Source organism: Grampus griseus (genome assembly GCF_964374135.1).
Source record: "Grampus griseus genome assembly, chromosome: 21".
Lineage (NCBI taxonomy): Eukaryota > Metazoa > Chordata > Mammalia > Artiodactyla > Delphinidae > Grampus > Grampus griseus.
In genome coordinates, this window is record NC_139015.1 from 20,785,292 (window position 1) to 20,811,740 (window position 26,449).

Consider the following 26,449-nt stretch of genomic DNA (forward strand, 5'->3'; position numbering starts at 1 on the left):
AGTAGATATAATTATTCCCATTTTACAGATGAGGAACCTGAGGCTCGGGGGAGTTCACTACCTTGCCTGAGATCACCTGCTGTACATGATAGCTAGGATTTCATCCAGGTGTGTGTGGCCGTAGATTCCAATTATGGACATATATTTGGCAGGAGTTGATTCAATTGAGGAAACAATATTTGGTGGCCAAATAGAACCTTGCAATTACTTTGCGGTTTCCTAGGGGGCTTGTGCTGGTAGGTAGAGAGCTGAAATGTTAGGGTCCCAGGTTGACAAATGAGTGGTTTCTGCGTCCTGTCTCAGGGGCCTCATGAATGGAGAACTCGAGCCTCTGTCTTTAATATTTGGGGGAGGGGGTTGGGATACCATTTCCTAGCCCCTATTGACTGTACTGAACAGTGCTTTCTTCAGTGAAATTCAGTGAAAGTATTCCAAAATAATATTTCTAAGGGAAAGTTTTCTCCCAGCCGTCACTGAAAACATTTTGAATGGCATCTTGAAAAGGCCTACCTTCCAGGAAATAGTGTTCTTGGGCACCAAAAGGTAAAATATTATTCCTCACTAAAGCCAAGCCAACACACAATGGGAATCATTCTCTCTAATCCTTCATCCTTGTTTTTTAAAATGCTGCTACTAGAGTGAGTTTCATAGTGGAAAGTAAGCTCCTTTTCTGTCCACACATACCTCAACTTGATGGCCTTCTCACGTCTTACCCCCTCCCACCTCCAGGAGAAAAATCAAAGGCGAACTGAAGGCTGAGGTCAGTGCATGGAGTCCTCAGATGCCTTTGACACCTCCCATCCACATTTTGTTCTCTTCCCTGCCCCACCTCTGAGTGTCCTGTGGAGAGGGCTGGAGGCTGCTTCCTGCAGCTCGACAGAAAGGCGCCTTCCTCCTCCTTGTAGGAGTCTCTAGAGGATGTCTGAGGGACAAAAGTTTTCCACACCCTGAGTTTGTAGCATTTCCCAGGCTGCAGCACTTAGGAAGCCAGAGAGGAAGGGACCTGGGAGGTGCAGTCCAGCCTTGCTATGCCCGTTGTCACACTCAGGTGACGAAGTAGATAGAAGATGCAGAAATTCTGAAATCATCTTCACCTGCCCTCCTGAGTTTGGAGAAGTCATCAACTCATAAAAGGACATCTCCTCACAACTCCCCTTTTCAAACTGTGTGGCACCAAAAAGGGATCTTGTATTGTGCTTATGCATTTGTAAAAGTCATTCCATGTGAAATTACAGAACTTTGCAAAGGCAGCCTGGAAAAACATTGCCTCTTCCCTACTGGGGGCAACTGAGTTGCCTGGACGTTCAATGACTAGTCCAAGGTCATGTGTGAGTTGAATGGAACTTCAGACCCCTTCCTGCCCCATGTGTAAACAAAACGGGGAAACAACAAAATAAGGATCTTAATGTGTTTGTAGGAAAAATGTATGTTATAAAACCAGTAATGTTCTTAAACTAAACAGATGGACCTGAGTCACATTTTGACCAGTAGATTTTGTGTGTTTGGGGGGCTGGGTGTCAAGAGCGATTTTGATGAAAATAATTCTTTAGCTCACCTAGAAAACAGTAATACTTATTTTTCTTACACCTTTCGCACAAAACTGAGAAAGTCACATTGAACACAGGCATACCTTGGAGGTATTGCAGGTTCGGTTCCAGACCACAAGAGTAAAGCAAGTCACATGAACTTTTTCGGTTTCCCATTGCGTATAAAAGTGATGTTTGGGGCTTCCCTGGTGGCGCAGTGGTTGAGAGTCCGCCTGCAGATGCAGGGGACACGGGTTCGTGCCCTGGTCCGGGAAGATCCCACGTGCCGCGGAGCAGCTAGGCCCGTGAGCCATGGCCGCTGGGCCTGCACATCTGGAGCCTGTGCTCCGCAACAGGAGAGGCCACAACAGTGAGAGGCCCGCGTACCGCAAAAAAAAAAGTGATGTCTAAAAGATTATGTCTAAACATAATGCTGTTTAGCATTTTTCCAACAGCATTTTTTAATGCTGTTGGAAAAGTGGCCCCAATAATAGACTTGATCAACACAGGGTTGCCACAAACCTTCCATTTGTAAAAAACTGCAGTATCTACAAAGTACAGTAACATGAGATCTGCCTGTAGTGTTTCCTGTTTGAGGTTAGACGTAGGAGTGGCTAAAAGCTGCTTGTATTAACCAGTATCTGCCATGTTTTTATTTTCATTGGTCTTTGATAAGGCAACTTGATGTTTCATTCAATTCTAGATCTTTTTTCTCTGTCAGGATGCACTGAAATATGAGTGAACAGTTTCTTTAGAATCTCTCACTATTCTCTTTATTTCTAACTTAAGGTTTTTGTAACACTACAATTTGCGCAATATTTTCTCTCTCCTGTGCTATAACGCTGTAGAACTTAGGGAAAAGGCCAAAGATTGGGGAGGGGTTGTTTAGTAGAATAAGCTTTGCTAACATATGTAAAAGAAAGACTTGATGAGCCTGTCAGTCTTTAATGGTGAAGATAGGGAGGTAGTTGTTATTTTAGGTTTGTGACCAGGTATTTTTGCCTTGAAAAATAAGTTTAAAAGGAAGTGGATTACATAATCGTAAACCATGTACTTCACTTAATGAAAAAAATGAGGCTCAGAAAAATAAGGCCCTTAAAGTTGGTTTAAGATGGTTTCCTTTCTTGAAATTATTTTCTTAATCTACCCAATTATCATCTTTAAAGGACTTAGTATTTAAAGAGCTCTTTCAAATCACTTTTCTTAGTAATGCATGGTTTGAAATGCATAAATATTTGATGCAAAATACTAGAAGTGTGTGTGTGTGTATGTGTGTGTAAATGGAAGGTTTTTTTGCCCCACCCCAGATTGAAATGAAGTAGAAAGATGTGATGATGCAGTATCCATTTCCTTAATAGTTTATTTTCATTTCAGTTTGACTATTTTGTGTTGGGTAGTAAGTGCCAATGTTTGATTCATTGGGAGATGTTTTCTGTTCCTGGAAATAACTAGATCAACTCAAGCCTGGAGTGCCTGAAGGTGCCTGGTCATGCCTGGGCTTAAACGAATACAGAGCTGTTTGCCTTTGCAAGGGAAGGGCATATATTTTTTGATATGAGCTACTTGCTTTTTCCCGGTTTGTGTGTTAAAAACTGTGTTTTGCAAACACTTGACCTAAATGACCCCAGAGGGGATTTCAATTCATTTAACTCTGCATTGCTAGAGTGTGGCCTCCTGTGCAGAATCTCAGGTGTAGCTTTGCCTTGTGTGTCCCAAGATTTCCGTTTTTCGATGCAGAGCCATTTATTAAGTTGTCATCACATCATTGGGGGTGATAGGTCCTTTTTTCCCCCTTTATGTTATTTCTAGGAATGTTCTTCACTAGAAAGCGACATATCTGCCTCCAGATCTCAAGCAGGAGAGGGGAAAAAAACTTAAAAAGAGAACTCCCTCAAAACTCCCAGTTCTTACTTGTACTGGAAAACAGTCTAGTGATTTAAAAGTGAGGGTGGTCTTTGTAGGCAAGACTGCAGTGTGCAGGAAGTTCTCTAAACAGGAGTGAGGCCTGGGTGGCTCTGGACCTTAAAAAAATTACCTAAACTTTGGACCAGCTTCCTCATTTGTAAAGAGAAAACATGAAAAGTTCCAAGATGCTTTCCAGCCCCCAATTCACTGGTTAGGTAGATGCCAGGATGGTGCTATTAACTGAAACACAAATGTACAGGATCAATAAACAAAGTAAAACTCAAAGTTTTCTATGGGTTGAAGTGTTTTCTTCCTATAAAGACTAATTTTAGTTTGAGGGTTGTAGATATACATAAGCAAAAACACCTAGGGTTTTGAATTCTCTGTAATATGAACATTGGCGTCATAGGACAAATAAAGAAATTGATTATTAAGAAGCAAATTAGATACTTCAGCAATAAGCCAGTAAATTTTCAAAATTGGAGAACTCAAAGTAGTTACTATTGATCTAACTTTTTGAAGGAAGAAGGATGTCTCCATGTAATTGATGATAAATCTGGAAAATTAACAGAAATGGAACCTAGTCTAAAGGTTGTCTCAGAGAGCAAGGGAAATGGGCATAAAGGAATTCTTAGAGTCAGAAACAGGGAATTTACGAAGCCTATAGCAATCCCACATTTTACAGATGAGGAAACCGGTCCAGAGAGATTATTTTCTTAAGGCTGCTTAACTAAGCAATGGATTCTTTCCTGGACCTATTTTCCTGAGCTGTTACAGGTCATACTTTGCCCCCTTTCTGTGATGGATTATTAGAAGGAACTTGGGAAACTCAGATGCAAAGCTCTTTTACATCTGAGGAAATAGTGTTGGTTGCTCATTGGGTAACCAGGCTAAGGAGACGCTTATATCTGCTCTGTGGCATAACCCGCTTTCCACTGCATGCCTCCCCTTCCTTTGTTCTCTGTTACAGTAAATTGAGACTGCGTACCATTCCTTCACACACACCTGTGCTTTGCCAGCTCTCCGCTTAGCTTATTTTCTTTTATTCCAAATCTCCTCTCCTGCAATCCAATCTTATATAAAATATCATAAGGCCTCCTTAAATAGAGGCTGAGCATTAAAATGAGTGCCCAAGCAGCCCCCTCCCTCTCTCCCCCTCCCACCTCTGAATTCATAACGTGTCTTTGTCACATCACAATCTCCTCTGTACTATACAGAAGTGTTTTAGTTTGCTGTTTTCTTTTTCTTTCTTTTTTTTCTCCTCTCCTTTCTTCCTTCCCTCCCTCCCTCCCTTCCTTCCTTCCTTCCTTCCTCCTTCCTCCTTCCTTCCTTCCTTCCTTCCTTTCTCTTTAAGAAAAAGCTGTGTGAGAATAGTGTATTTCAAATGGGTTGCTTTGGGCGGTAACAAATAGTATTTTTTAAAATAGAGTGGGAAAATGTAAGACTGCATTACTTATTGTAAGTGTTATTTGGGGAAACTTGTTTCACTCTTGTATATGCTTATACACACACGTGTGTTTGTGTACATGAATGGGTGCATGTATACACATATGCATATATGTGTGTGCCAGGTTACAATGTAAAACGTGTTTCTTATGGTGGATCCTGGTCTGAAAAATTAAAACAACTTCACTGGAAGAAAATCACATTGCAGTTTATTTATTTATGTAATACTTATTTGTCGAGTAACTACTATGTGCGCTACACTGTTGGCAGTGCTTGGGGTATAACAAAGAGTAAAACAGGCAAAGAAACTGGCCTCTTGCGAGTTTGCAGAGGGGTGAGACAAAATACACACAATAAACGTTTTGGAAGAAGAAAAAATAAAGCAGGAAAGGGGGCATGGGGTGTGTGAGATCAGTAAGGCTGGATCAGTTAGCCGGAGGTAGATGGGGTGACAGAAGGGGTAGAGGAAGGAGCTGGGCTGGGTGGGCCATCGTTAGACCTCTGGCTCTCACCTGTGAAGTGGGGATTCTTAGGTGCTGCCCAGACAGGGTCCCTTGAGACTTAAATACAGGGATCTCAGAAGAGCCCTTAGGAAACCAGTTCATTCCTAAGTAGAGGATCATCTGACATCATGCCCTTAACTGTGAATTACCTTTCCCTTTGGCTTCCAGCTTCGGGGCAGGAACCTGTGCCTTTGATTGTCCCTGAGCACAGCTGGCAGCACAGACGGTGGATGTTCAATAAATAAATATTGAGTTAAGGGGGGAAATGAAGGGTGATTGGCTTCACGTAAATGTGTGGCTGTACTAGAATATATCTGAAGGTGGATTGGGGTCAGCTCCTGTGAGGCCAAATGGCCTAGAAACTGAATTAGTATTGACCGGTCTTCCAAAAGCTTCCTAACTGGTTTCTTTCAGAATAGGCACAGCAAATGTTTAGAATTTTTTTAGGCTTCTGAGGGTAGGAATGTTGCTAGTGGCTAGTCATAATCTTTGCTGTGATTAGATAACAGAAGAGTTTAATAAATATTAATATATATGTTGTGCTATCTGACTTAGCCCAACCAGGAATTCACTTTACATAGGTAACTCCCGATAACCAGTCTTTGACAGTGTATGTGTTGAACATTTATTTTTATTAATTGCAAAGAGACAGGGGTTTAAGTTGTAGTTCTCTAAGTCTGTCTTTGAAGGAAGGGAAATTTTAATGGGTTCTTTTCCTTCAAACAAATGTATGTGTGCTTCCAATGTGGAAAAAGTAGTCTTTCAGGATATACAAATGAATTAAGAAGCTTCTGGTATTTGCACCTCACCATACGAGGAGGGTGGGGGAGAGGGGTTGATGGGGTGCAGAGGGGGAATTTGTTTGCGGCAGGAGAGAGAAGAGATAAGAACTTGAAATGTTAAGAGAGCATATGCATCCTGCGAACCCCAAGGAATTCAGGAAGACGGGAGCAGAGCTTGCATTTGGAGACCTTCCAGGAGCGGAATGGCTGGGCAGAGGCCGAGTTAAGACGGCTGTGGGTCTGCTGAGGAGTTGGGACTGTATTGTATGTGAAAGGCAGTGGAGAGTCATGGAAGAATTCTAAGCAGAGGAGTGACGTGATGAATTATGTATTTCATACAAATCAATCCAGGGCTCAGGAACCCTTTGGACTAGGATACATTTCTTGGGGGCAGGGGTTATCAGAGAGTTCAGTTGGAAGGCTGTTAGGATAATTGGGGAAGAAAGAGTCTGGGATAAAGGCATGCAAAGAAATGTTGTCTGGTTCAGTGGTTCCCAATCCTGGCTACCTTTACATTTACTTAGGAGCTTTTTAAAAAAGATGTTGTTTGGGCCCTCCCTAGATGGAGAAAATCAGAATACCTGGGAGTGGATAGTGGTGGGTGGTTTTAGAAAGCTCCCCAAGGTGATACCTACTAGGATCCAAGCCTCAGAGCCACTGAGATCAAGTGTCTGAGGCTGTGGTTTGCTTCTCTGCCCTGTGAAACCCTGTGCCCGGGGAGGTTAAGCTGTTGGTGCCCAGCTGTACGGCAGTCCTGTAAAATTGGCCACCTGAACGGAGGCGAGAGAACTGATCATTTGAAGTAATTACTCCTCCATTTGAAGGAATTTTTGTGACCAGGGCAGGCATCTTGGTTTAGATCAGAAAGCACTGCCTGCCTTAACACAGCTGACGTGCTTCTCCATGGCTGTAAGAACATCAACATTTCCATGGATCTTTGCCCGCAAGTCTGCCATAGTTGGGGGAATCCAAGGAATCTAGAAAACGTTTGAATTTTCTTACATTCCTCCAATTCCTTAGAATTTTATTTAAGAGGTAAAGTCCATGGAGCTTTTGCCTTGAGCCCTGATTTCAGGAGCACATTGCAAAGAAGGCAGGAAGCAAGCACGAGGGTTCGCACTGTGAAGGTAGAGGAAAGGGAAGATGGAAGTAATCACATCCTGCTTCGACCCGATTACCATTGCTCAGCCGCTAAGATCAGCGAGTTCAGCGGAATGATGACGGTGTTGGGGAATTTCTGTTTAACTTACTGTTGAGAGGTAAGGGGAAGATAGGGTCATCCCATCATGCCAGGAAGCATGCAAATATGGCCTAATGGTTCCCAAGCCTTACACCAAAGGTGTCCTGAACCTCATTCATCTAATACAACTAATTATTAAAGGTGGCGCCAATAAAAATTTCCTGTTTCCTCCTTCACACATTTGTCTGTTGTTTGCTAAGAGAAAACCCAAGTCTAAAAGTGTCCTTGTGTTTCCACTGTGTTTCCAGTTTCTGATGGCGCCTCTGCCTGGTGGGGAATGTTTTTTAAAAACCGTGCTGATAGTTTTTCATTCGACCACTGAAGGAAAAGTCACACCCTGAGAACTGGTTAGAGGCCTCCAAAAACAGGCATGGGGAGTTAAAGTGACGGCAGTAATGCAATGTTGACCTGGTTTTGTTTAATATTTTACATGTTGTTCACTGTTGCATATTTTCTCAGGAAAATCCGGTGTTGCTCATGTCTGCAAGCCTTAGCTCTCCTGTTCACTAGGGCATTTGAATGGAAAGGAAGCTTGTTTTCGAGGAGAGCTGGTTGTTTCTCCACTTGTTTCTCCATCTGCATATCTTGGGGATGATATTCCCAACCCATGTGGGATGATATGTGCAACCCACGTGTTAGGATCAGTATGAGGGGTCAAGGAATTCATATGCCTTAAGTACTTAAACTGGGCCTTGTGCACAGTCAGCGCTCAAGAAAAGTTAGCCATTGACAGAATTGTCAGGAGGCATCTGGGAAGACTTCCTAGAGGAGGTGGCGCTTGGACTAGGCCTTGAAGGATAATGAGGGGATAGGAGAGAACTTCCAGCCAGGGATGTGTGGGGAGATGAGGAAGGGCCAGGTTTACTTTGGCTGGGGTATGGAGGGAGTACAGGGAGCTGAACGATTCATTTGGATGCCACATGGAGAACCTTGAAAACCTAGGGAGATATTTAGACTTGATTTTCTAAGCAGTGGAGCTCCAGGGAAGTTTTTGCAGGAGAGACGAGATCAAAACTGTAATGCAGGAAGTTTGATGAGGCAGGATTGGTGGCTGGAGTCTCAGAGAGGAGAGAATTGGAAACTTGGAGTTTCAGTTAGGATAAGAGTCAAAGTTGTGGCCTGGATCCAGGGAACTAGAAGGGGTAAATCCCTACCTGACCTGGATGTAGACATAGGTTCATTTCATGTTAAATAAAATGGAAATACTGATTTTTTTAAAAATCAGTACTTAGATCGTTATCATTTTCACTTGGTAACTGGAAAGGGGTGGGAGTGAAGTCAGTAACTGTCTCATTTATTAAAAAATCAGTGACAGTTGGGCTTCCCTGGTGGCGCAGTGGTTGAGAGTCCGCCTGCCGACGCAGGAGACACGGGTTCGTGCCCCGGTCCGGGAGGATCCCACGTGGCATGGAGTGGCTGGGCCCGTGAGCCATGGCCGCTGAGCCTGCGCGTCCGGAGCATGTGCTGCGCAACGGGGGAGACCACAACAGTGAGAGGCCCGCGTACCACAAAAAAAAAAAAAAAAAATCAGTGACAGCTTTTTACAATTTTTACAATTTTCTAATTCTGATTTCTATAGAAACAGTGGGTTTAAGTTCTCATTTATTATTATGCAGCCTAAGTTTTCATGAATGGACTTTGTTAAATGTACAGGCTTGTCTGTTTCCCATGGTTTCATATCTAAAAGAAAGACATTCTCATCTATTTTAGGGAAAGGAAAAGGCAGGTAAAATTACTAGTCTCTGTAGTTCTTGGAAGTGCTGCTTTTTAGCCATTGTAGACCTTTCATTAAATTATCTGCTGAAGAAGCAAACCTTGGCCTGTTCACATCATTTCTTTCTAACCAAGTGGCCCTAAGAAGAGTGGCTGTTTGAACACAGCTTTTTTGATCGATTTTGGTCATTTGGGGGCATTTCTTTTTGTAGTGGTGGAAAATGAATAAGGATGACAACACAGCAGTAGGCATTTATGTGTTCCTGAAGTTACGTGGGGCCTTAAGTGAGTAATATATGTGAAAACACTTTGTGATTTGTAAAGTATTATATAAATTTAAAGGTTTTTTAGAAAAATAATACCTTATATCTTTCGTGCCTCTTGGCATGAAGCCATTTTAATAAGAAATCAGGAACGTTCTCTAAGTAGGTGGTGATACTGGCTGGAGAATTGTGTCCAGTTAAGGTGTGTGTGTGTGTCTGTGTGTGTGTGTGTGTGTGCACATGCGCATGTGCACTGATCTGTTGTCATATCTGAGTATGACACACAGAAAGGGTGTCCACAGAAAGGGTGGACGTTGAGAATTTCTGGCTACTCACCACTTATTAAGTAAAATATTTAGAAAGCGAATACATTTACTTTTTAGCAATCTGTTGTTCGATGTCTAACAATGTGTTCAGTGGAAGTAACCTCCAGATAGTCAGAAGAATTGAGATATTTAAAATATTTTTAAAAAACAAAACACTTAGCTTTTTTTCTTTCCATATCTATCTTTGAGCGAGGGCCATGGGGATAGAGAAAAAAGTAGTTTCCACATCCTTTAAAATAAAATGTTGAGCTTTTATATGTTTTTCCAGCAATATAGTTCTCTGGAAAATGTTTATTTTATGATTTTATATAAATCTTCATTAATTCCTTTCTGAAACAAGGTATGGTTATAAATACATGAAAAAATGTTAGCGCAGGTAATTCACATTGGACAATTCTATGATTTAGTACAAACATCGAGATTCTTACACATTCATGTCACTCTATCCTCCTTCCCCGAATTCAGTCCTGAATCTTGTGTTTTATGATGCTACTTTCATCGCCACACTGAAAAGATTCATGAAAGTAACAAACCTTGCCGTGTCATCTATTGCTTCTCTGCTGCCATAATTGTTTCTGTTTGGGTGTTAACTAGCTCATCAGAAGGTAGCAGCAGGCTTTTATCTTTGGCATGTCGGTTCAATAAGGACATTCCTACTTGCTTTAATGAATTTGAGTGTTCTTAATTCTTTTTTCTTTAAAGACCCAAGGAACTCATAAAATAATAGTTTAAAAAATGCTCTGAAACTATAAAGTCACTAGACAAAAGTGATATCTACATACTTCTCCGTGATGGACTGTCAACCTCCTATCTGGCTCAGAGGAGAGATGCATAATGAAGATTTGAATCTGGAATAAATTAAGCAATGTTGAGACATTTATAAATGAGTGACTAGCCTTACATACCTTAAGTACTCTGATGGTCTGAGGAAGGTGGGAAGAGGGTTGAAAGAATATTCTTTGTGCAAACTGAGAAACTAATGACTGTGCTGACCTCCTCTGTGCTAACGGGATTGTAAATAAGTGCTTGAGTGAATTTGAACGCAGGTGTGTTAGTTGCTCTTGGCCTTTCTGTTTATCGATACTATCTACAAGATGTTAACCACGGGGAAGTAGAAGCTTTATTAGGCATCTCAGCCTGCCAAGATTGTGGGGTTTGTTGACTTAATGCCCTCCAGGGCCCCTGACTGCCCAGGCCTCTCTTACTGCCTGATGCACCCGAAGGCACACCTTCACAGCCCCTGGGCAGTTACACGCATCCCACTGGGTGGCAGAAGCTCAGTCCCTTTGGTCAACTTAGTGCTCTTCCAGGGTGTCAGATGTACTTGGTGGCCTTTTATTGATGTGAAAAGTAAAGCAAGTTAGTCCATCTAGGCCTAAAATTAATAATTATTTAACCCTTCTTCAACTTTCTCATTAAGCCCTATTTTTTTAATCATTTATAACCAGAACACAGAAGCAGCACAGAGTAACTTACTGCTGGGACTCCATTTTTGTTTTTTGTCTTTTAAAGGAAAGATGGATAATTACATATATTTTTTAAAGTCTGAAAAGATGCACAAAAATCGAAACCATTTGAATAAGTGGATTTTCTTTTTCGCTTTTTGCTTATCCCTTTTCAACAGATGTCGTCTTTTGCTTATATAACAAAACCAGAGTTTATTAAGGAAGAAGAAGTACGCTGAGTTACACATGACTAACATGTTTGTCTGTCCTCTGTTCTATTCTAGAAATTGAAGCCAAAGAAGCTTGTGATTGGCTACGGGCGGCAGGATTCCCCCAGTACGCCCAGTTGTATGAAGGTGAGCCGGGAATGCCATTCTTTTTTAATGGGCAAAATCATATCCTTGGTTCATGATTATAATTTTTTTATAAGTTTTGCACTTTTTTAAAAAATTTTATTTTTAAATTTTTGGCTGCATTGGGTCTTCGTTGCTGTGCGCAGGCTTTCTCTGGTTGTGGCGAGCGGGGACTACTCTTCATTGCGGTGCACAGGCTTCTCATTGCGGTGGCTTCTCTTGTTGTGGAGCACAGGCTCTAGGCGAGTGGGCTTCAGTAGTTGCAGCACGCGGGCTCAGTAGTTATGACACACGGGCTTAGTTGCTCCGCAGCATGTGGAGCGCGTTGAGTCTCGCTCATGCCCTGAGCCTCAGGCTGCCCAGGGTGGGCAGAGTGTGCTCTGTGCGAGGTGAGGGGAAGATGCTGTTTATTTAAAAGGGAGGCTTATTGTTCTCTATATGAAATCATTAAAAAAAAACTACAGTTGTGAACTCGTGAGCTCTATTTTATGGGTGATTTGCAAGCCAAGGTTGGGTGGATAGTGAAGTGACTCCTACCTTGAGAATAAATGACTTCTAAGGCCTCTTCCAACTTGAGCATTCTTTGTTTCCTTAACTGTACCGAGACGACAGCACCTGGTGTCTCTCATTCATCCATCCCTCCATCTATCCATTCATCCATTCATCCCTCCAGCCATCCAGCCATCCATTCAGCTAATCAACAAGCCAGTATTAATTCTGCACCAACAGGGATACCCACCACTGTGGTAGACGCTTCATATTTTATAGAAATAAAACAGTTCATACCTCAAAGAAATTGCCAAAAATCTCAAAAAGCAAGCGTAATATTGGTTAATTTACATTTAAAGAATACATCTTTTTTATTATCACTTAAGAGGAAGGAGATGCTGGGAGACATTTAGCCATGATGTGACAAAACTGCTGAAAGATCCAGGTTAAATGATGTCTCTTCAGTCTTTTCACCAGGGATGTTCAGCTCTTCTCACGATAAATAGTGATTTTAAAACGTGTCTTTTGCTCTTCCGTCCTTCTAGGATGACAACAAGCAGGCTGCTTCCTGTAGCAATGGCAGTGGGCTCTCAATTGGAGCTGGTGGTCACCAGCATCCTTCTTTAACACACGAGCAAAATGCCATGAACCCGTACTAAGAACGGACACAGGTTTTCAGCTTGGAAATGCTAGCGTGGTCGGCAGGGATATAGAGGGGGTGGGGGTGCTCCCCGGAAGCAAACTGGAGCGAGACCACAGAGGTCGTTTTACTTCCCTGGCTCACTCGGCTTGTTTAATTCCTTACCTCGTTTATAATGCCTGCCCTTCCTCATTGTAGCCCAGACTGAACGTAAGATATTTCTCCATGAAGATGGGTTTAAAATTATTTTATAGTTAGACTATGTAGAATATCTTACTCTTCCTCCATTTCAGAGAATATCTCCAATTCCTTTTTCTTTTTTCCTTTCGTCTTTCTTTTTTTTTTAAGGTGTTTGGTTAACCTGCATGTTTATTATGGTGGGGAGTTGCTTATCCTTCCTTTGGGAGAATCTTTGACCTGTTGCCGTTTACAGCATCTCTGTCTCTCGGTAGAGCTTTGGTGGCGGTGGGGTGCGGATCAGCATTCTATTGGATTTTCAGTTCACAGCTCTACTGGAGATAAGGAAGGATAATTACATTTGCAGTGGTAGTAACATGCTGTCCTTTTGTTCTTGTGTTTTGAAATTAAATTTCCTTCAATTATGTCAAGTTTTGGTGTTGATTTGCTGCCAAGAAGCCCTTTCTTGTGATGTGTATGTTTGCTAAGATCCAGTTCCGGTCTGTGTCTTACATCTTTCCAAATCCTAAAATGCAGACTGTATTTTCACAAGTTACATTTTGGGGTCCCTTGACATTATAAGTCTTTTGAAGCATAAACCTACTTTTGAAGTTATACTGTACATTGTTCTGAGCATTTATAATCTCTCCCCTTCATCCTACCCCTATGTGCAGGGTGGGTACACACACACCACATGCCATCCCACTCATTCCTTGATTCCTGTTTACCTTTATTTCGGTCCTTGACAATATAAACATCCTGCCCTTAAACCCAAGCTGAAAGATTAAATCCTAACCTGAAGAACTCTGAGAAATACTGGAAAAAAAAAAAGATATAATTATTTCACTCTTCTCTTGAATTTAGTCCCTACCTATCCTAGAATTTTTTTTTTTTTTTAAACAGAATTTTAAAGTTAATTTGGATCAGGAAAGTGAAATACAGCTCTGGGTACACTGAGTTAGGAATTGCTAAAATAACAGAGTTGCTTTCTCAGATGCATGTAACAGGCATGTGAACTTTACAATTTACATTTGTTAAGGATTAAAAATATATTTTTTAATATCAGGTCTGTCCTTTAATACTTAGAGTGCAGGTTATCTGTTCAAAGTGAAATACAGTTGCCAGAACCTTCAAACAGCTTTACAGTCTGGCTTGCTTGTATTTACTAATAGTTCACGTTCACTTTAAGTCTTCTCTTCTATTGCTACTATAGTGGTGCCACTAATCATTTGCCTGAGAGACTCGGTCTATAAGGTAATGAAGAGATAAATCCTGTGATACTGAATTTTATGAATTTCTTCATAAATCTTTAGGCTCTAGCTACTTCATTGGTCTGCCTGTCTTACCATTCAGAGAACAGGATCACTAATCTAATGCTAGCCTTCAGAAAAAAGAATAGACCACATACTCATTATGTTAGTTTCCAACATTATTTAAAAAAAAAAAAAAAGGTACTCGTAAGTGTCATCTCTGGAAAATAGATGACCAAGAATAAGGAGCTCCATACCATCCTGTAAAACCAATGATCCTAAGTTAGAAACCATAAAAACGTAAGGAACAGTCATGTGCTCCCTAGTCAACCCCAGAAGTAGAACATTGTTAGCTACTCGCATCTCCCAAACTACCAATAGCCATGTCTGTTTCAGTATGCAGCATTCGCCATTTCGGGGGCCAAAGCGAGTTTTTGGTTCTGTTAATCCTGGTGTCCTGCAGTGCTCTTATTTTGCCTATTCCTGACCCACAGAGTTGCATAGCAGGACTCTCCCTCATGATATTTTATAAGCGTTTTACTAGGAAGGCCCATTATTTACCCTAAGTGCTTGGAACACCAAAGAGGGATAACTTGCTTTTATCTAGTGGCAATTCCAGAGCTGTTGCAAATTTCCGCAGAGGGGCTGCTGGTCTTCTTCCTCCCTGCTCTTCCTGGAGTGTATTTATCAACAAGGGACAGAGAAGGGAATTCTTTCATGGAGTTGACTTTTCCCCCCTTTTTGCTTTTCGATTGTAATAGAACTTACGTGTTCTTAGAGTCGTGAACTCTTCCAAGGGTGAAAGGATTTGGGATTCTATTGTTCTACAGCTGCTTTAGAGCTGGCCTTTTGTTTTAGTGGGAGTTATATAAACTCCTGGAAAGCCATATGGAAGTGCTAGTATTCGTTTAAAAATAGCACATCCTTAATTCTCGTTAGCTTTTGATGTCATGCAAATGGTTGGATTCCATTGACAACTACCATAGTTCTCTAGATCTTTCCTTGGCCCGGTTTTCTGTGGCCTCTTCCCTGACCAAATGTGAGCAAAGACACACATGGGAGGGAAAAAACAGCCACATTACCGTGAACATCCTTCTGGTATTCATTCTGGTTTAAATTATAATTTTCATGGCAGAGGTCTGTTGCCTGCTGATGTGTGTAAAGGTGGAACAGTGTTTTGAACCACTTATCTTTGACAACAGACAATCCGAGTCTGCAGACCACTTTATTCCAAGCTCCTTTAGGACACTGATGAAATTGGCTTAAGCTGCTTTACATACCCACAGCACTTGATAGGGAGTGAAGTGTCCTGCAAACAGTAAGTATTCAATAAATTACCTTGTTTTCTTCCCTCTGCTAAACTGGGCTGGATTGGCAAGAGCTTGGGTGCTCAATAAATGTATTTGTTTTTCTTTTTCTTATAGATCTCCTGTTCCCCATTGATATTTCCTTGGTCAAGAGAGAGCATGATTTTTTGGACAGAGATGCTATTGAGGCTTTGTGCAGGTAAAAGGAAATACTTTGAGTGTTTTCTTTCTCTTTTCTTCTTTTTAAAGAACATAGTACTTATCACTGATGAGATTGCTTTTGTTCTAAATATGTCAAGGTTTTGATCCGTAAATGGATATAGTGATTTACTTCATTATAAATCATAGGCCTTTTGATTAGAATAAGTAACTTCCTGTCATTTAGTATTGCCATTCAAATAGCACTGTCCTGGAATGTGCTCATACGACTGCTAGAGCAGACAATGTCCAGGAAGTTTGGAAACTTGGAATAGGGGGGTTAAGGCAGTGCAGTTGACTGTGCAGTCCCAGCCAGGTACCCTCGCCAACTCAGAGCCGCTGTTGTATTGAATGGAAATGACGCTCAGAGGGACAGATGGAAGTAGGGGCTGTGGCAGACTAGAGGCAGGAGGGCCGTTGCTTGAATTCCAGGAAAGCATTTCCGCAACTCTTCAGCTTCCCCAGGCACACCGTCCTAACAGTAGGGTTAACTAAGGCTGTAAAGTAACTCAGCACAGCCTTTAACATAAAGTAGACAGGCAGCAAAGGAGCATTGGTGGGAACTGTGAACAAAACTGTTCAGAAACCCATGTTCGTGGTGCTGGTGGATCTTCAGGCGGAGGAGCAGCTCGCAGGGTTTAACGAAATGGAAGTAATAAAACACGCAGCAGAAAATGACAGGACACTGATACTCCTCTCTGACTCTTCATGACATATTATTCATTTTAAGTTAATCATCCTTTGAATTTTTCTCAAAACCTATAAACCATGAAAGCTGAACTCTGGAGGAAAAAAATTATACACGGACAAAATTCACTTGTCGATTTGATCATAAAATTAAAACAATTCTTTTAATTTCAATATTAATTTTAACTTGGAAGAACGTCATTAAGGTTGAATGACACCCGGGATTTATTTCCCCTTTATAGGCAAAGAATGCAGTTGTAGCTTTGTGAAAGTACTATTTTTGCCTCTCTTATGTAATACAGTGTTTTCTGAAGCACTTAAGTTAAGCAGGGTTTTAGGGGAAGATAGGTAGGATGTTTAAAATGGAGTAATAGACTAGTTCTCCTGGCTTAAGAAAGAAAAAAATGTCACATTAACCACAGAAATACTGTCACTTTTCAAATCCAATGGAATGATTGCTTAGAAATGTCCAGGGTTTTGTACACTTTTTCTGGAAGAAACTTAATTCCAACTCCCCACCCCACTCCCTAGAGTGTAATATCATAGCTATGTCATCTGGAATGAAAAAATTTCACCAACACAGTTTAGGAGAGAAGGAGTCTGCATCTGGAATATAAACTACTCCAGACATTTTTGAAATGTTTGAATGCTTAGCTGTGGAGCAGAATTAATTTCTTTTCAGTTCATCATGGGTGATAATGCATAGAGATGACATCACTCCTAAGATGTAACCTAGGAAATATTTACTAGGTTACTGCGTCAGATCATGCATTTCACACATTTCAGGCTACTTAGTGAGCGTGCCCTCTGAACAGCAGCCACAGCTTAGGAATTCCTGGGTCATAAAAATATCACTGCAGCATTGCAGCCCAAAGGATCGTGATTAGATTCTTGAATTTCTTTTTCTTTTTTTTAAATATCAGTTTGAAACGTAGTTACCCTCTTCTGGGGATAAGGGCATCCTCCGTACTTTGTGATTCACACTGGCTACACTGGCTCTTAACGCCATCAGAGAAGCTGCCTCCCTTTAAAAGGAGTAAATCTATACTCTTAGATCTTTTGCGAAAAGAAGAGCCTGAAAACAACTAGACCTTGATCTCTTTGGATTCTGCAAGTGTATTCTGATTCGGCTTCAGTTTCTCTCATGTGTAGAATAATATCTCATATGTTAAATGTAAGAAGGAAATGCAGTGATGGATGTCAAGTGCTTTAAAAATTATTAGGCCTAAAACCGACACCCAGAGTTGAGTATGTGGAGAAAGGCTTGAGGTTGGGGTCAGAATTCACAGGAACAGTCATCAGCTTGTTTGTAATGGAAAACCCAAGGTCTCTTGTCCACGTGTTCGCATAAATAGACTTCTCATGGCAAATGATTTTCCTTCGAGAGGGCTAAACAAATGTTCTGAAGAAAAAGGTGGGGACAGGCATCTTCCTTGAAAAGGCACTACAGGTCCTGAGCTGTCAGCAGAGTAGTTGAGGATACTTGTTTAACTGATGATGTGATATTCATCTCATCTGCTAGACTGGCCTCTTCCATGTACTCTCTCAGCCCGTGAAATTCAAAGGGCCAGCAAATCTTGAATCTACAGTGTTGTTTGAAATTTTGCCTTGTCATTTGTCAAGTTTTTTTCTAGACGGACGGACTTTTTTGTAGACCTCCATCTTTTGCCTTGTTGAAATATTTTGAGCAGTTGATTTTAAATATATACGGTAATTAGTTACAAAAACGCAGCTGAAAAGTTTTACCTTAATAAAATATTATTAAATATTTAATATTTTTACTTTAAGTAAAACATTTTTAGATTTGTTTTGAACGAAATAATTGTTACATGGTTTCTCTTTTCTGCCGCCCCCCTACCCCAGCCCCCCCCACATACACACGGATGGAGTACGCCCATGTACACACTAGTATACACTCCCATGTTCTGCTTAATGATTATTATAAACATTCATGTACTTATAACTTTTGCAGATCTTAAAGCTCTTTTGGTCAAAAATCTGGTAGGAGCTGATCTCTTAAAATAGTCTACTTAGAGCAGAAAACTTGTAGCTTAATGTTTTCTTGAGAATGTTAATGATACTGTCTTCAATAGTTTGTAATGACCAAAAGTTGTAAGTATGCAACCACTAGATTTTTGGGGTATAGATTGCTAACCAGCATTCTTACACACACACTTGTAAGGGATAAACGTACTTGTTTCCTTGGAGAGATTGCCTTTTGTCCCAATCTTGCTAGCTTTGCTGTATAATCCAACCCTGATGATAAGGCCCAGATTCTGAGAGTACCACATTCAGTATCAATACTGGAGGAGTAATTCGCTTGTCTTGACGCGTATACAGGTGATAATGCAGACTGTGACCTACTCTTACAATACCTTTTATGAAATATTCTTTCTCTTTATAGTTTCTGAAAAATATCCCATCTCGCTATCTTCCTTTGGGATTACAACTGACTCCTATGAGTACAGCAAAGAATTATGCAAATAAGGTGATAATCATGTAATGACAAATAGATATCCGTAGTATCATCTCCAGTCTGCACTTTATTGTAAAACAGCCCTTGAAGTGCCTAAGCTCTGTGAAGCAGCTGGCCACGTAGTAGATTTCAACTACATTACTGTTTTGGTCCTATTAAAAGAAAAGCAATTGCATTATTGCCAAGAAAGGATTGGAACAATTTTTATTTGTCAGGTCTACTTGGGAAATCATTCCTTTTTCCTTTCTCACTTCTCTTCTGCTTTCCCTGTTTTCACTTGGAATACTTGAGGCCCAGATCCCTGCCTGCCATGCTTTTATCAGGGCGCTTGCGGCTCCCTCCAGCAAAGCTCTTGAACCTTTGATGGCTCACCCTGTGCTCCCTCCCCCCTCAGAGCAGAGTACAAGTTGCCCAGCAGATAAGACTGACACATTCCTGAGGAGCTGAGCCAGTGAGGGCCCTGTGGGGTGGGAAAGGCCAGGGCTTCTGGACAGACAGTGGGAGATACCAGTGCTCTGCCACTCACTGGAGGGAGCCGTACTTAGGATAGAAGCTGCTCCCTTGTATTATCATGATTAACATTTATTTTAGAAAGGAATGCAGAAGGTATTGTTTTTGAGGGCCAGAGCCACCATGTTTTAGTCATGTGGCCTTGGACAAGGTTTGTGTCCACTCCAAGCCCCCATTTCCTCATCTATAAAATGAAGATAAATAGCAATATCTCTACCATAGGGTTGTTGTGAGGATCAAGGCGAAATAACACACATGAGGCTCCAGGCGCAATGCCTGACCTAGAACGCGGCCCCGACTCGGCAAGGCAGAACTGCTACCTCGTGTCCGTAACGTCTCTAAATCGGTAACACCCCACCACTTTGGAGGTTCCTAGGGGTCCAATGAATCCCACGGAGACCTCGGGGAATAACTTCTGGGCTTCAGTCTCGAAGCGCCATTAGCTGGGTGCTACGGAGAGAAAAAGGTAACACTGACCTTTACAAAAATGACCCCCTTGGCCCTTTCCGTTTGACTCAAGTCTGGAGCTTGTGAAGCAAGTCCCTCCCCCACCCCTACAGGCATCCACGCCTAGTAAACTGGGTTATAAACACCCCTCAACCATTACAGCCCAAATGATGTCAAATGGGTATTTGATTAACAGGTTTGATTAATGAAACCCAGACCTAAGACTAGCTGTGACCCTCCCGATTCTTTAAATCTTAAAAACATTGGAGAACTAAAACACTGTGGGTAGAAGTCATTTAAGTAATGGATGCCCCTTAGAGAGGGACTTTATATCCACTCATTTTAATGTCTGTGGATGTGTTTTTTAGTTATTTTGTTTTCTTTCCCTTTCCATCATGAGAGAGAATTTTCCTGAACATAGGTGCTCTGGGTTATCTTTGTTTATCCTATAAGCAGGCTACCACATAATCTGTGAAATCAAAGGCAGTCTTATCAGCAGGCAAAAATACTTTCTACCCTCCTGCATCCAAGTTGTTAGACAGGCTGCAAGAACAGGATCAGAAAGATAGAGCCTTGAAGAGGACTCATGGTCAGTTTGAGTTTGTGTGAATTAAATGCGCTTGTCCTGTGGAAGTGGAAGAATTGCAATCTTAGGAAAAATTGGAAAACTGATGGTACCAGACGGCAGATAGGTTAAAGGTCCGTTTGAGGAAGACTAAGCGATGATCATCTGGAAGATGTTAGAAAGAACTGGGGCTTGAAAAGCTGTCCTGCAGACTTTTATGTGCCATTTATTCCTGCACGTGTAAAGGGCTTCTTTTTTTCAGCTATTTCATTACTTACCATTGAGGTGGGTTTTGTTTTGTTTTGTTTAAGTACTTCATTTTCAGTGAAGCTAAATTACTTTCCTCATTTAAATTATTACTCTTTGGCAGGGGTAAAAAATATTCAGAGTAAAAATGTGACTCCTGTTCCAAAGAAGAATCTGATTCAAGTGCTTATGTTTGAACTCTTAAAGATGTTGACCCTTGAAGATGAAGTATACAGGTTTTTAAATTAGTCATTTGTGCTGTTGCTGCGGCTATACCACGCATTATCCTGTCCTGTATGGGAAGTTGTAAAAAAGAATTGGGTGTTAAAGAGGGCTCACACTTCTATACAGAACTTACTGCATTTTTTAACAGGCTGTCTAAGGTTATTATTTGTCAGAGATTATTTTTATATTTGAATTTTGATTTGAGATAGAATACACTTTATTTACGAGCAACTCTGCTTGGTTCCTTGTTCATGTTTCTTTTTCTGTGAAAGAAGACATCACTGCCTTTTATTTCTTGGCACTGGGTGGAGATACCTAATGACTCAACCTAGGGGTTGTTGAAAGAATAACTGTCCTCATTGAGGGTCGCTTGTTCTGTGAGGAATAAGAGGCACCGGACAGAACCACCACAGTGTGCCATTTTACTATAAAATAGTAATATTAAATTTAAATGAGAAAACTTGTGAAACATAAATATTTTTAAACTATTCACTTTTTAAAGAAGTTTCAAGTACTCTTCTATATTATAGATATTAATGGATTCAAAGAAGCTCGATTAAACACGTCAGCTGTTTGGAAAAAATATTGATCCACCCATCAGTGGTTTCCTGTCTCTGCTAATGTTATTTCTTTGCTCTGTAGGCGTCTGAATACTTTAAACAAATGCGCGGTGATGAAGCTGGAAATTAGTCCTCATCGGAAGAGAGTGAGTGTATAACATGGAGCGCGTGGTGGGAGGAAAGGGGGCAGATCAACAACTGGGTTCTGAATTTTGTGATAGATTTTGTCTCTCAAACTCTTACTTCCGTGGTCCAAAACTATCGACATTTTAAATGTTATAATCCAGTCAGGTTTACCAAAAGCTGTGTGGCCTTATGTAGTGGAAACCAAGAGCTGCGGCCAGCCAGTAAATTGTGTCTTGCCTGCTGTTTTTGATCTGAAAAGATCATCTGTGATTTTTGCCCCATTAGCTCAATGCCTATGACATATTAAACGGATGAGGCTTAAGGAATTCCGGTGGCTTTTGCATTGCCTCCTTCCAGAAATTAAAGCGGAAGTTCTTGGGAACTCTGTCTTCCCATATGTAACAGTAACTGTGTTTTGAAGCCATAGGGATGGCAGTGAAGGCTGGCTGGTAGGATATGGAAGAATAATAGAGATTTGGAGGGAGAAAAGGAATGAGAGGAGGAAGACGGAGGACAGGAAATCCCACACATTCTAGTGAAATGGTGGCACGTAACTGATTCAGATGGTATTTTCTTCTGTGTATGAAATGTGAGGACGTCTTACGAGATCTTAGGAGAAGAGGTGGGTGTAGTAGTGGGAGTGAGTGCCACAAATTAGAGTAAACAGGAGTAAGTGTGGTCAAAGAACATATTTCTGACTGTTCAGAGTACCCATTTTAATTATCTAACCTACACCAAGCTGCCTTCTTGGGGGAGTTAAACCTTTTAAACAAATGAGCTGGAACCTCACACCCGCTGAGCTGTGGAGAGGAGCCTGCGAGTCAGCGTTTAATGCTCTCCACTCACTGTCCTGGGAAACTCTGGTCACAGGAGATTCTCCACACCAGTGGGAAGGACATGCTTCACGCTGAACTGTGCCTTTTGAGATCCCGCCTCAAGGGCTTTGACGCAGTAGTCTGTCACACGGTAACCCTGAGTCCCACCGGTAAATCAGGCATCAGCAGCGGGGATGTTACTTCGTGTTTGTGAATGTTACGTGCTGTCAGGACTGGGTACTTGTGAAGCCTTGTTAAAAGGCTGGAGCATGTCTGAGGTTGAAACGTCACAAGACACTTGTGGCATTAACTCTGGTTCCCGTGTTGGTGGGGGAGGGAACGAAAAGGAACAGGTAAGAGGCTGAGAAGTACCCACTGACCCACTGAAGAGATGGGACGGCTCACCTTGCTTTGTGTCTCCGTTAATCTGTTAGAGGAGATCTTGTGTACTTTTAGGGTAGCTAGAGATTTCGGTGACCCCTCTTCTTAAAGTGTTTGAAAACCACCATTTTAATTGCAAAAGGGAATATAAACACATACTATCAACAGACAGCAAAATTAAAGGCAGACCAGAGGGAGTCCTACCCATTGCTAACTCCAGTTCAAAATATTTTACATGCCTGGAATTTTCACAGATCTCAGAGGTTTCCTCTGTGAGCAATTGAAGAGCAGCCTATAGATCCCAGTGTCTCCATTAAATAACTCCTGTTTCGCTTGAAACACATGGTCAGGCTTCTTCCTGTTACATTCTTTACATACATCTTGGTTATTTTTAAAAAATAATAAAATAAAGATGCAAGGGGGAAGTGACACGGCTGGCGTTATGATCAGTCTCCTGGCCCCTGGCCCTTGGCGCACATACTTCCCCCTGCGGCCTGCCAGTCCCAGGGCATGAGCGGTTCTGTTCTGTCTCTGCAGAGTGAGGATTCGGACGAGGATGAGCCTTGCGCGATAAGTGCCAAATGGACTTTCCAGAGGGACAGCAAGAGGTGGTCCCGGCTTGAAGAGTTCGATGTCTTTTCTCCAAAACAGGACCCCATCCCTGGGTCCCCAGACGATCCCCACCTGAAGAGCGCCCCCAGCCGTGAAAGCGTGCTGACGGACCTCAGCGAGCGCCAGGAGGTGGCTTCTGTCCGTAGCCTCAGCAGCACCAGCAGCCTCGCCACGCAAGCGACCCACCTCGGGGGCGCGGCGACGGCCCGGACTAACTCCGTCACCAGCGTCTGCTCCTCCGGTACCTTCGTCGGCAACGATGACTCTTTCTGCAGCCTGCCCTCTCCCAAGGAACTGTCCAGCTTCAGCTTCAGCGTGAAAGGCCACGAGAAGAACACCAAGTCCAAGACGCACAGCCTGCTGAAACGCATGGAGAGCCTGAGGCTCAAGGGCTCCCACCACAGCAAGCACAAGGTGCCGTCCAAGCTGGGGCTGATCATCAGCGGGCCCATCCTGCAGGAGGGGGTGGACGAGGAGAAGCTCAAGCAGCTGAACTGCGTGGAGATCTCCGCCCTCAACGGCAACCGCATCAACGTCCCCGCGGTGCGGAAGAGGAGCGTCTCCAACTCCACGCAGACGAGCAGCAGCAGCAGCCAGTCCGAGACCAGCAGCAACGTCAGCACGCCCAGTCCCGTCACCAGGACCCGGAGCCTCAGTGCCTGCAACAAGCGGGGAGGCATGTACCTAGAGGGCTTCGATCCGTTCAATCAGTCCACGTTCAACAACGTTATGGAACAGAACTTTAAAAACTGCGAGAGCTACCCGGAGGACGCGGTGTTCTACATCCCAGAAGATCACAAGCCTGGCACTTTCCCCAAAGCCCTCTCCAACGGCAACTTCTCTCCCTCAGGGAATAGCAGCTCTGTGAACTGGAGGACTGGAAGCTTCCACGGCCCTGGCCATATCAGCCTGAGGAGGGAAAACAGCAGCGACAGCCCCAAGGAGCTTAAGAGACGCAATTCCTCAAGCTCCATGACCAGCCGCCTGAGTATCTATGACAACGTGCCCGGCTCCATCCTCTACTCCAGTTCCGGTGACCTGGCCGACCTGGAGAACGAGGACATCTTCCCCGAGCTGGACGACATCCTCTACCACGTGAAGGGGATGCAGAGGATAGTCAACCAGTGGTCGGAGAAATTTTCAGACGAGGGAGACTCAGACTCGGCCCTGGACTCGGTCTCTCCATGCCCGTCCTCTCCCAAGCAGATACACCTGGACGTCGACAATGACCGAGCCACCCCCAGCGACCTGGACAGCACGGGCAACTCACTGAACGAACCCGAGGAGCCCTCAGACATCCCGGAAAGGAGGGATTCTGGGGTCGGGGCCTCCCTGACTCGGTCCAGCAGGTAAGAGCTTTTCTTCCCTTCTCCACCCAGTTTGAGGAGGAGGGATCAGGAGGCTGCTTCTGCTTGTTGCGTAGGGAGGTGGGAATAAGTCCGACATTCACAGCCACGAAAGTTGCTAAGGAAAGTGACAGACGGGGAAATCCTACCACCCTAAAAGAGTGAGCACTGTTCAGTGGGTACCAGAGCTTCAGTTTGGGAAGACGAATGAAGTAGGTTCTGTGGATGGATGGTACGGATGGTTGTACCACACTGTGGATGTACTTAATACTTAGTGTATTTACCTGTGCACTCAAAGTGGTTGACAGTAAATTTTACGTTATATATATTTTACCACAGGGGGGAAAAAAAGACTGGAATGGAAGTTGAGTCTTCTCAGTTCCTAAGATAAGAGGCCGGTGAGCGGCCCACTGCTGACTCTGCATCGACCCATTAAAAAGCTTTCGTACTCACTCACATTCCCCGCCTTCTCTCGCAGGCATAGGCTGAGATGGCACAGTTTCCAGAGCTCTCATCGGCCGAGCTTAAACTCTGTATCGCTGCAGATTAACTGCCAATCTGTGGCCCAGATGAACCTGCTGCAGAAATACTCCCTCCTGAAGTTGACCGCCCTGCTGGAGAAATACACGCCTTCTAATAAGCATGGTTTTAGCTGGTAAGGGTTTAAACTGTCCAGTGAACTGTATTTGAAAATGTTCTCAACCAGTGCTCTCCCAACACTGAGGATGTGACAGTTGCATCCTGGATCTTTAGTCCATCATCCTAATGCCGTCAGTTTCTGCACTCTTGAGGCTACCTTTGACCCTGCTTAAGCCAATCTAGCTTTAGGGAGTTTCCATCAGGGCTGGTTGAGTTTTCAGTGCCAGTTGATGGGATGAGCATGCTCGACTCTTCCATCTCATTGTCCAGGCGCTTCCTTCCCAGTGGTGGGAATAGCCCACCACAGGCAAATACACGTACAGGATCAGATCATAACTGGGAAGGAAGGGAAGAAAACTGTTTAGGTCAGAAGGTTATGAGACCAACTCTGACATGCTCCATGTACAGTACCTGGTTTTGTACCCCTCTTTGTGCACATTTTTAGAAATCATTTTTGATGGGAGTATTTGCAGCATCACAAGAATCTACCTGAACTAAAGAGTTTAGTTTTGTTTTTTCCAACAGACTCTTAAGCAGTGGATAATCATTTTAAGGAATTCACCACTCTAAGATATCATAGACTAAAATAATATATGAAGATAAAATTTATTGAGCTGTCCATACTTTCAGAAGTATGGCCCTTGGTGTGTATGGTGTGAGATGCAGACTGTCGGGCTGGATGGGTCATGGATAGGACCCATTATGTGCATATTTTAATTTTCCTACTGAGTGCAAAGCAGAGAAATGTCTCTACATTGACATCCCAGCGCATTCTGCACTGTCAGCTGCGTATCCTGAAGTCTTTTCACCGGTCCAAGTGTTCATTATCCAGTTGCACAATTACCGCTCTTTATAAAAATGGAGAAGTGGCCCAATTCATGAGTAGCGCTCGGTAGCAAACCAGAGAGTCAGCGGAGCAATGTAACCCTTCTCTCTCCAGCTCCTCCCCTCCTTGGGACTCATAGTGAGGTTAACTTGGGCATCAAAGCATCTCCTGTTCAAAGGCTGTTATTATGGGAGCCCTGCTAAATACAGAAGTTGTTTGTTCTGAATGACAGAAATAAGTATTGACTGGTTTATCCCCACATGCTTCAGATTCTCGGTGGAGATCGTAATGTGTTCCTTGCACATTCCGCCGCTGGGCTTTTCTCCCCCGACAAAGCGAGTATTATGCACACTTATAGCCGTGATACCATATACTTAACTGTATGGAAACACAAATTTGGCTGTGTGCTTCAGTTTCACCTTTCC

General features: G+C 42.7%; 1 protein-coding gene across 4 annotated transcripts in view; it reads left to right on the top strand.

Annotated features, from left to right (window-relative positions):
* DLC1 (DLC1 Rho GTPase activating protein) overlaps positions 1-26,449 on the top strand; it is a 401,322-nt gene that overhangs the window by 362,430 nt on the left and 12,443 nt on the right. For all 4 annotated transcript variants that reach the window (XM_082680447.1, XM_082680446.1, XM_082680448.1 and 1 more), the window contains 5 exons: positions 11,434-11,505; positions 15,483-15,564; positions 21,362-21,425; positions 23,139-24,562; positions 25,038-25,214. In XM_082680447.1, the coding sequence (XP_082536573.1) occupies positions 11,434-11,505; positions 15,483-15,564; positions 21,362-21,425; positions 23,139-24,562; positions 25,038-25,214 (1,819 nt within the window). The remainder of the gene's footprint in view (positions 1-11,433; positions 11,506-15,482; positions 15,565-21,361; positions 21,426-23,138; positions 24,563-25,037; positions 25,215-26,449) is intronic.